The sequence below is a fragment of the Podarcis vaucheri genome (assembly GCF_965113315.1).
Source record: "Podarcis vaucheri genome assembly, chromosome: 8".
Taxonomy (NCBI): Eukaryota; Metazoa; Chordata; class Lepidosauria; order Squamata; family Lacertidae; genus Podarcis; species Podarcis vaucheri.
Window position 1 is genome coordinate 92,156,639 of NC_138766.1, and position 11,029 is coordinate 92,167,667.

The 11,029-nt window shown below is 47.0% G+C and overlaps 1 protein-coding gene across 2 annotated transcripts; it reads left to right on the forward strand.

Moving 5' to 3' along the window:
- The first annotated feature begins 7 nt into the window (after positions 1-7).
- On the forward strand, positions 8-10,338 carry PYCR3 (pyrroline-5-carboxylate reductase 3). 2 transcript variants are annotated; one of them, XM_082235802.1, is made up of 7 exons: positions 8-207; positions 3,640-3,939; positions 4,692-4,756; positions 5,370-5,549; positions 7,941-8,153; positions 8,713-8,805; positions 9,858-10,338. In XM_082235802.1, exons 1-7 carry the CDS (start codon positions 54-56, stop codon positions 10,038-10,040), a joined length of 1,188 nt encoding a protein of 395 aa, XP_082091928.1. In that variant the 5' UTR covers positions 8-53; the 3' UTR covers positions 10,041-10,338. The 2 variants fall into 2 exon arrangements, with proteins under 2 accessions (XP_082091928.1, XP_082091929.1); XM_082235803.1 differs by lacking the exon at positions 3,640-3,939 and having other exon boundaries at positions 19-207.
- The last annotated feature ends 691 nt before the right edge of the window (positions 10,339-11,029 follow it).

Below are 11,029 nucleotides of genomic sequence, written 5' to 3' on the forward strand. Positions count from 1 at the left end.
TGGCTCCCTGGCTCGACCGGAGGGCGGAGTCTGGGCTGGGCCACGTGAGTATTATGAGTTCAGCTGTTCAGGAGGAGGTTAAAAAAGGAGACAATCTGGCCGGTCCGTGGCAGGTTGCGGAGATGGAGAAGCTGCGGGAGCTGCGTGTGGGCTTCATCGGGGCGGGGCGCATGGCCAGCGCTGTGGCCCAGGCGATCCTGCTGGCAGGTAAGGGCAGGTAGGAGAGGCAAGGTGTGTTGTGGGGGGAGGGGAATCTCCTGCATGCACAAAATCCTAGAAAAAGCCCAAATCAGCAGGGGCCTGGGATCTTCAAAACCCCTTGCAGGAAAAAGGAACGCCATCGGATTGCAAACGAGGCTTGCTTTTGAGTAAACCTGCTGTAAGTGATGAGGGGTCCAGAGGCCAAAGGTGGCGGATCTGTTCTTGCACGGTGCAAAGGGCGTAGGTTGAAAAACAGGCTAAATATGATTTCGGGTTAGAATATTTGCAGGGCGCTCGGCTAGGTGACCCGGGGGTTGGGGGGACTCTTCAGAATCGGCAGTTCTGTGTTTCTATGAGGCTAGGAAAGACCCACCCCCTGGCTGAACTGTCTTTGGGTAAGGCAGCCTCTGTATCTGTTGGGAAGAGGCATTGCGACAGCAGGTGCCTTGTTTTGAGAAGATGGGTAGGCAAACTGAGGCCCGGGGGCCGGATCTGGCCCAGTCGCTTTCTAAATCTGGCCCGCAGAGGGTCTGGGAATCCGCTTGTTTTTACATGAGTAGAATGTGTCCTTTTATTTAAAATGCATCTTTGGGTTATTTGTGGAACATAGGAATTCGTTCAATCCCCCCCCCAATATAGTCCAGCCCCCCACAAGGTCTGAGGGACAGTGGACCGGCCCCCTGCTGCAAAAGTTTGCTGGCCCCTGTGGTAGGAGATGATGAGGTCTCTGCTGGCAAGCTAGTTCAGGTGTGCTGGAACTTGGGTTTTGCAGATGGTGCTGAACTACAATTCCCATCAGCCCCTGCTAGCATAGCCAAAAGCCAGGAGTGATGAGAATTATAGTTCCATGACGCCAGGTGGGCCAAAGTTTCCCTACACCCAAGTCAGATAATGTTGCATTAGATGGGTAAAATATTAATAATAATGATATATTTTACCCCACCCATCTGGCCAGGCCTCCCCAGTCACTCTGGGCGGCTTCCCAAAGAATATTAAAAACACAATAAAACATCAAATATTAAAAGCTTCCCTAAACAATCTAAAAAATTCTCACTATGTACAGATTCATGAGTCTTGTGTGCTACAGGACTTCTGTTTTTGCATGGAATTGAGTATTTGGAGCCCAGCTGCAGCTTAATAGCATTGTTAGCGAGCTCGTTTAATTTTAGAGCACAGTGTAAGCCTACGTACGCTTAAGTTCCATCGAGTCTAATGGGGCTTACTCTGAGAAAGTGCTACAGGATTGCAAGTAGAATAGGACTTAAAAGTGAAAGGTAAAATATAAACTGACCCTAAAATACCAAAGGCCATTTCAGTTACGGGTTCAGAGGAGGGTTTTTTTTTCTAGAAGGGGCAAGTGGAGTCCCCACCCCCCACCCTTAGGCCAAACTTTGCCCTGTGAAATACCTCCAAGTGGAAGAATTTTTCCAAGGCCTTCAGACATGACAAAACTTGAGTAACAACAACAATCTCCATGTGTATTAAGCAATACAGAATTGTGTGTTTTATAAACAGTAGCTCAGTAACATCTTTAAGATATCTAGTTCTGGGCTGCAAAATAGGTGGGGCTTACTTCAGAGTAAGTGTACTGCAAATTGTGTCCCAGAATGGGAGGTGGGGGAAAGTTTTGTAACCGAATGTAACTGAGCTTTTTATTGCTTTATATCCATCATGGAAAATTACTCTGGCTCATGGAAAGATACTCATCTGTCTTTGATGATTCCCTTCCTTGTTCCTTGTAGCACGTAACACCCTGTGCACAAACCCCAACTAAATCCTGTCCCATGGAAGGGCCAAATTGCCTAGAAAGTTGTGCAGGGGAAACTTGGCTAACAGCATGCCGGTTGCACAGTCAAGATGTTAAGCAGGACATCTAATTGCACATGGGAAATGGCCAGCAGCTGATAGAGCCAGGCAGAAACGTGGTCTTGAAAGGCATTATGTGCCAGGAGGGGTTTCCAAAATTTCCAAACATACTCCATGGGCAGTCCCATATAGAGTTTGTTTACGATAATCTTTATTGTCATTGTCCCATATACAGAACAATGAAATTGAAAAATCTACATAAGACATTCAAAACCCAACAAGCCTCCTATCCCAGCTCTCCCAACCTGGTTAGCCCCTAAAAACTCTGATACCCCATTTTTAAATACAATATACAGTACTCCCATACAGACTCATTAAAGGTAAAGGGACCCCTGACCATCAGCTCCAGTCATGGTCGACTGGGGTTGCAGCCCTCATCTCGCTTTATTGGCCGAGGGAGTACAGCTTCCGGGTCATGTGGCCAGCATGACTAAGCCGCTTCTGGCGAACCAGAGCAGCGCACGGAAACGCCGTTTACCTTCCCACCGGAGCGGTACCTATTTATCTACTTGCATTGGCATGCTTTCGAACTGCTAGGTGGGCAGGAGCAGGGACCAAGCAACGGGAGCTCACCCTGTCGCGGGGATTTGAACCGCCAACCTTCTTTTTTTTTAAAAAAAAAGATATTTTATTAAAGTTTCCAAATTACAACAAAACAAATGAAAAAAGAAAAAACATAGAAAATAAAAACAATTAAAAACACATTAATTTTTATAACATATCTTCATACACTTATTTCCCCAGACCTCCTCATCCCTCCTTTTTTTGTATTCCAGTTCAATTTGTTAGTTCAGCAAATCCTTACCATCAAGTTTTTACCCTATTCTAATCTTTCATTACATTACCTTACTCTATTCTCCTCATTGTCTTATAAAAAACCTTAACACTCCTAAATCTTATTTTTTATACCAGAGCCAAGCAATTTCATTTCATGCATCCTTCTAATGTTCATCACTTATATAAAATAGTCCTAATAACAAAAGATAAAGTCTTCATCCAACGTCCCTTCCCACACGTCCCGGGTTTGTCAGTCCATTTATCCCATTAAGCTGGCACATTAACCTGGTCGAACCGCCAACCTTCTGATTGGCAAGTCCTAGGCTCTGTGGTTTAACCCACAGTGCCACCCGTGCCCCTGACCACTCCAGGAGCCTTCCACAATTGGTTGCTGCAGCAAGGCACTCCTGACCACTGCTGCCGCCTGACCAACAGGGGCAGAGCTGTGTCCAGGAACACACCAAAACGGCAAGCCCCATCTTTCAGGGGGCGTGTAACCCTATCACTGGCTTGTTCATCCCCTGGCGAGAACACACCTGGCTTGTGCAGTCTTGAGTTTCAGCTTGTTCATCTGCATCCAGTCCATTCACGCGGTGGTTCAGGAGATCCAGATCTGTGTGCCATCTGCCTATTGCTGACTGTGAACTCCAAAACTCTAGATTCTCTTTCTGTGTGGGTTTCATGTCGATGTTGGGTAGGTAGAGGGCAAGGTGGAAGTTTGGGGGGGACACCCGAAAACAAAAGTGCTGAGCAGGGGCTGCCCCTCGGAACTACCTTCTGGAATCTGCCCTCCAGGAAAAGCCGGAGTCTCTTTATTACGGCACCCAGAAACCCCATCCCAGGAAGGACAGCAGGGCCGATGGCACCGAAAGTGGCTCAGGACGCCATCGGAAAGAACAGGGACGTTCTGCCCGGGTCCAGCGTCCAGCATCAATCATCCGCCAGGGCGACCGAGGCAGTTTCAGTCCCCAAACCAGGTTGGAAACGAGACTAAAATGGCTGAAGATAATCTCCCTCTCCCAGGAAGTCCTGGAGTAGGGTCATCACCACACACCCAAGCATCTTGTTCAAAAATGGAAAGTTGGAGACCAGACGGTAAATGCTGATAATTCATGTGGGTCTGGAATGTTTCTTTAGCAAAGGATGAACTACTACAGTGTTATAGTTAGCTAGCAAAGTGTGGACACACTTTCTCAGATACATTAATTCTCACCATCTAAGCCAGGGAAGCAGGGTTTGGAATAATAATAATAATAATAATATTTATATGCTGCCCATTTGACGGGATTGCCAGCCACTCTGGGTGGCTTCCAACAAATTATGAAACCACAGCAAAACATCAAACATTAAAAACTTCCCTAAACAGGGCTGCCTCCTGATGTCTTCTATATGCTCCCAACTCCTTCTGTTCCAATGGTTAGGGAAGATGGCAGGTAGAGTCCTGCACACCTGGAAGGCAACAGATTGTGCACCCCTGCCCTGAACCAATTGGGGCCCAAATTCCTTGAGTTTGCAGAAGGGAAATCCTCTAAAGGGGTTTCCTTTTTTCCCAAAGAGGTGAAGATGTAAGGGTTTCTCAGTTGTGCCCTCTGGAATCTTCTCATGGTCAAAACTTACCTTTGTCAATAGTGGGGAACGAGTGTTTTTCCAGAGAGCTTTGTGAGCTGCAGATGAGTCCATTCTGACTATTACTTAGATATGATGAGGTTGAACTTGTTGCCTTGTCCTTTTTTCTTGCAAGACAGCTTGCAAAAGCAGAGTGGTCTTTCTTCTGCTGGGCTCGTGTTTGAGCAAAGCATAAGGTGTCGTACATTCAGCCAAGCTTTCTTTCTCCCCATCTCTCGCAGGAGAAGTCCAGGCAGTGAACATCTTTGCCAGTGCTCCATCCAACAGGAACCTGGACAAGTTCCAGGTAAGTGAAGGCCAAATGTCAACAGGACCTGAATCAAAAGGGCCGTGAAATGCTAAAGGCCGTCCGTTCAGTGGCGGCCACTAACTTGGATGGCTTGGAAAGGGGAATTCATTCTAACAAAGGAAGTCAAATGAAGTTGTGGGCAGGATTAGAGATGGGAGCAGCGGAAGTAAAATGACAAAGTAAATGTATTAGAGGGATTTCTGTAATAGACAAGTGTTTGATCTATAATGCAGTAGAAAAGGGTATGAACAAAACCATTCTGGAGGTGTGAGTGGGACGGCAATACATGAAATGACGTTGCTATTTAATTTGAAGTCAGTTTGCAAAAATTTGAAAATTCAATAGAAGTTACATTAAAAAAAGAAATGAACAATTCAGATCTGTTGATCCATGGGAAAATTAAGCACTGGGAAATGTTCTGCCCCACATCACTGAGTGTCTAAACACCAGTTAGCCAGAGCACATGAGTGGGGCAGCTGTGTGCGCTGTTGGACTCGTCGCAGTTGTGGCTTTCCTAGAGCCATGTGCTCAACATAGGCCTATGGTCTGATCCACCTGCAGGGCATGAAGTTCTCATGTTCTTACCTTGTGATCTCTCTTTTGAATAAAGACCTTTGAGTGCAAGACGACGCACTCTAACCTGGAGATTCTGGAGAACTGCACCATCGTATTCCTGGCTACCAAGCCCCATGTGCTCCCCACGGTTCTGCGAGAGATCGCATCTGCGGTCACCAAAAAACATGTCGTTGTCTCCATGGCAGCTGGAGTCACACTGCAGGCCTTAGAAGAGGTGAGTTCTTGGAGGAGCAAGCCCACGGGCCCATCCCCATAGGCGTGGTGAAGTAGGGCATTAGTGAACCTTGCAGCCCAATCATCACTGTACTCTCCGTTGAATGTGCTTTGGGCTGAAACTTGATTGTACAAGTTTAGGGGAACTTTTAATGTTTAACAGACCACTGTATTTTAATATTTTGTTGGAAGCCGCCCAGAGTGGCTGGGGAAAACCAGCCAGATGGGCGGGGTATAAATTATTATTAGTATTATTAGTATTATTAGTGCCACCGCTACCTGGTATGTGCAGGTATAGGGTGAGGCTGCAGCTCGCTGGAAGATCCCAGGTTTTGCACACATAATAATAATAATAATAAATAATTAATAATAATAAATTTATTATTTATACCCCGCCCATCTGGCTAAGTTTCCCCAGCCACTCTGGGCGGCTCCCAATCAAGTGTTAAAAACAGTACAGCGTTACATATTAAAAACTTCCCTGAACAGGGCTGCCTTAAGATGTCTTCTGAATGTCAGGTAATTGTTTATCTCTTTGACATCTGATGGGAGGGCGTTCCACAGGGCGGGTGCCACCACCAAGAAGGCCCTCTGTCTGGTTCCCTGTAGCCTCACTTCTCGCAATGAGGGAACCGCCAGAAGGCCCTCGGCGCCGGACCTCAGAATCCGGGCTGAACGATGGGGGTGGAGACGCTCCTTCAGGTATACATCATTTGACATCATGTCAAATCCTTGGCACCTGCAGTTTAAACATAATCTCTGTTAGCGAGTGCTAGTCCTTCTCAGAACAGACCCACTGAAATGAAGGCGCAAGACTAACCTGGGCCCATTATTTACTTTATCTAGTTGTAATCTGCACTTTCATTAAAAAAATAAAAATAAAGATATTGAGGCGGTTTGCAACATGTAAGGGAAAAACATCCATCAAGAAGCATAAGTGAATACATGTTGGTTAAAAAGGAAATTCATACTGCAAAGGATTGTCTACTTAATTTCAATGGGTTCGCTCAGAGTAAAACTTCGTCGGGCACAACTCTTAGATCAGTGGTTCCCAAAGTGGGCGGTACTGCCCCCCTGGGGGGTATTGGGATTACTTGGGGGGGGTGCTAAGAGGCAAGGGGTGGAAGGGAGAAATGACTATCAGGCTTTGAAAGCTGGCATCGCTGGACTAAGTTCATCTGTTCCGTTCAATTAATTAAACCAAACAGTTTTAATTGGATTTTAAATAAATGGGCAATTGTGGTTTTCAGTTTTAGAGAGCTCAGTCGGTAGAGCATGGGGCTCTTAATCTCAGGGTTGTGACATCACCCCAGAATTGGCCCTACTAAACATCTTCCAAGACAGTAATGCCCACTTACACCACAAAGAACTCACAACCCACCTACTTTCAGCAGCCAGAAGCATCATAGCCAGAAACTGGAGAGACCTGTCAGGAGTAAGCATGGACCAATGGTACCAAATAGTATGGGAAACAGCCCTACTAGAAAAATTAGCCAATAAACTGAAACTGACACGGGGATGAATAGAAGAAGACGCCTTCATCCCGGTATGGCTCTCCTTTATCACATGCACAGCCCAACAAGAACGACAAAAATCCACCAACAGCATACAAATCAATATGGCTAACCTGATCCAAAACACCCACCCACCTCACTCACACAAAGACCACCACAGCCAATCACAAATGAACAGCTACACCATAAGCCAACCCCAACCTCTCTCACTACCAAAGGAACACAAATGAACAGCAAAGAACCTGCACAAGCAACGCTGACACCAAACCCCACATATATTAAGTAAAATAGAAACATCGCCACCCGACCCCACCCATCTTCCCACCCCTTTTCTTCCTAATGTCTCAACAAATGAAACTGATTTGTAAAAATGTTACATGGAAAAAATAGAGAGATATTACACATACTTCTGTAAAACAAGAAAATCTTTAATAAATAATAAAAATATCAGGGTTGTGGATTCGAGCCCCACCTTGGGCAAAAGATTCCTGCACTGCAAGGGGGCTGGACTCTGTGATCCCTCCCAACCCTACAATTCTATGCTTCTGTGATTATCTTAGTGGGTCACGCTGGCTGCTGTTCTGAATAATGTTTTTAATAGGATAGGGGGCACTGGGGGTGAGTTTATGGAACAAAGTGGGTGGTGGCCCTAAAACATTGGGAAACCACTGCCTTAAATTCCCCATAACTTCTAGGTGGTAATCACATTATCCACTCAGCTTAAACAACAACTCGTTAAAAAACCTGTTCCGAATGCAAGGAATCCGTGCAGAATGTTGCAACTTAAGCTCAATCCTTGTGGCTAAATGTTAGGTAAAGCATCCCTGATTGCAACACTAAATGCACATTCCCTCTTCTTCTTTTCTGGGGTTCCACAGCTGCTTCCGCCTGGGAGCAAAGTGCTGCGGATCATGCCCAACCTTCCCTGCGTGATCCAGTCGGGCGCCATCGTTCTGGCTCGTGGCACCTGCGCTGAGGAAGAGGATGTGGCCCTGCTGAAGAGGCTGCTGTCTCACAGTGGGCTGTGTGAAGAGGGCCCCGAATCCTACATCGACATCCATACGGGGCTGAGCGGCAGCGGCGTTGCCTATGTGAGCTGCCTTTTCTGTTGGGTCCGCAAGTGGCCTCTTAAATAGTAGGCATGGCATTGGGCTTAAACACATATTCTGCAGTTCTCGCCTTGGCCTTTCTACGTTTGGGGTCCCCTATTGTGCATGGCTGCCCACTGGACGTTCAGCCGTTGCTGGAGTACAGCTCCCCATCATCTTATTGCTTTGGCATGGCAGTGGGGAAGATGGAGTCCAACATCATATTCAAATTAGCCAAGCACAAGTTAGCGAACCCTTGCCTTGAGCTTCAAGTCAGTGCATGTGTTAGTTTAAACCGCACTGTTTGTCTAGCAACCTAGACAGTACTTGCTTATAATCTTTGCTTTAAGTTAACTCTACCCCTAAAAGCGGAGGCATTTTGTTTACTTTTCTCTCCCCGCTTGCTGAGACCTAGATGCCTGCTACTTTTGCTCTCATCTCCTCATGCCGTAAATAGTTCCTGCATGAATAAAGCCTTTGAACTCCAGAAAGTGATTATTGTAATCTAATTGGACGCTCTGGTAATGGTTTCCTCTTCTTTATTCTCTCCCCATCGCCACAGGCATACATGTTTGCTGAAGCATTGGCGGAAGGAGCTGTAAAGATGGGGATGCCGGGGGCTATGGCCCAGAAGATTGCTGCTCAGACCCTCTTGGTAAGGGGCTGTGATTCTTGCCAACCTCCTCCATCCCATCCCTCCATAATCTCCCTTGGTAACCTCTAGGTTTAAATGATTGTAATGTGTTATATGTAGGGATGCCTCTCAAGACAGTTTGGAAACTTCAGCTGGTGCAGAATTCAGCAGCCAGGCTGCTCACTGGGGCAAGATGGTTTGCAGCCGAACTGCAAGGGCTGCCAATTACTGTAGGTTATGGGCCCAGTTCAAAGTGCTGGTTAAACCGCTCAGGGCTGCAATACCTCAAGGACCGCCTCTCTCTATAGGAACCAACCCAGACCCTGCAATCATCCCACAACACAGGGATCTTTTGCCTAACATAGATCTTGAACCCACAACCCTGGGGTTAAGAGTCACATGCTCTACAGACCGAGCTAAGGATCTATAATTCTTTCCTCGAAGCTTGAATTTCTCCTGGATACTTTTTAATTTGATGTTTTCATTGTTGTAAACTGCTTTGAGATTTGCTATTTAAAATGCAGTGGTACCTCTGGTTGCAAATGGGATCCGTTCCGGAGGCCCGTTCGCAACATGAAAAGAACGCAACTCGCAGCGGCGTGTCTTTGCACACGCAGGTTGCAATTTGCCGCTTCTGCGCATGACGTCATTTTGCACATCTGAGCATGTGCGAGCGGCGAAACCCGGATGTAACCCTTTCCGGTACTTCTGCGTTGCTGCGGGACGTAACCTGAAAGAACGTAACATGAGGTATGACTGTATAAAGCAGTATAGAAATGAAAATAACGTTAATAATAATAATTTATTATTTTTTCCCCAGCCACTCTGGGCGGCTTCCAACAAAACTCTATTGCGGGGGGGGGGGGGCAGAGCCTAGACATTTCATTGTGGTGACCATAACCTAGGTTTAAAGTGCCATTTGGCAATTAGATTATATATCTGAGTTTCTAACACTGTGATTGAGCAGTGATCTGAACTTTGGTTCCTTGTGTGGAAATCCAATGTGCTATCCACTCACCCCCCCCCCCCCCAATCGTCATATCTGAAACTGTATTTGTTGTCTTTTCTTCCAGGGAGCAGGAAGAATGATCCTTGAAACAGGAGAGCACCCAGCGGTTCTGAGAAGTGCTGTTTGCACCCCAGGGGGAACAACTATCCACGCCTTGCATGAGCTGGAAAAGGGGTCTCTTCGCTCTACTGTCATGAACGCTGTGGAGGCAGCCACCTGCCGCGCTCAGACATTGGGCAAGCGATAGGAGGGGGTGGGCATGTGGTGGCCTTGGCGATGGAGGCCCCCACATCTTATGCGTGGGATCAGGATAGAGAACCCCCTGGAAGAATTCTGGAGCAGATGGCCTGGAGCTGTTGCACATGTGAACTTCACAATGGCAGTCTGTTTTTTCTTTGGAAGATTGACACTTATGGGATTTTCTCCCCCCCCTCCCGCCCCCACCGCATGACTCAACAGCAAGGGAATAATCCACACCAGTGACAATCATCATCTCTCTCCAAGCCCTCAATATTAAACACACCTAACTCTAGGCTTCCTATTGACATGTTAGCTTCTCTTGTGTCCTTATTATGTACCAATATTACCTGAGCGTACAAGCACTAGCAGAAACGAGCCTTTTGCACTGTAAAAGGTAAAGGTGAAGGACCCCTGACAGTTAAGTCAAGTGCGAATGACTGTGGGGTTGCGCTGCTCATCTCACTTTACTGGCCGAGGGAGCTGACGTTTGTCCGCAGACAGCTTCCAGGTCATGTGGCCAGCATGACGAAGCCGCTTCTGGCAAAACCAGAGCAGCGCACTGAAACGGTTTACCTTCCCGCCGGAGCGGTACCTATTTATCTACTTGCACTTTGACGTGCTTTCGAACTGCTAGGTTGGCAGGAGCAGGGACCGAGCAACGGGAGCTCACCCCGTCGCAGGGATTTGAACCTCCAACCTTCTGATCGGCATGCCCTAGGCTCAGTGGTTTAGACCACAGCGCCACCCGCGTCCGTTTTCACACTGTACCTCGCTTTAAAACAGCAGTTCTCAACCTGTGGGATGTTGATGGACTACAACTCCCACCATCCCTGAGCTCTGGCCTTGCTAGCTAGGGGTGATGGGAGTTGTAGTTCAACAACATCTGGGGACCCACAGGTTGAGAAAGGCGGCTTTAAAAGAAGATGCACTTCCGGTACAGAGGATGGTGTTGATGGAAGTAGCATAGGAACACATCTGGCCGAGTAAACTTCAATT

Excerpts from the sequence above, each read along its gene's own strand:
- PYCR3 (XM_082235802.1), top strand. The coding sequence starts at position 54 with ATGAGTTCAGCTGTTCAGGAGGAGGTTAAAAAAGGAGACAATCTGGCC. Across the intron at positions 208-3,639 it reads CCAGGCGATCCTGCTGGCAG|GAAAAGCCGGAGTCTCTTTA; the intron begins GTAAGGGCAGGT and ends TCTGCCCTCCAG. Across the intron at positions 3,940-4,691 it reads GGAAAGTTGGAGACCAGACG|GAGAAGTCCAGGCAGTGAAC; the intron begins GTAAATGCTGAT and ends CATCTCTCGCAG.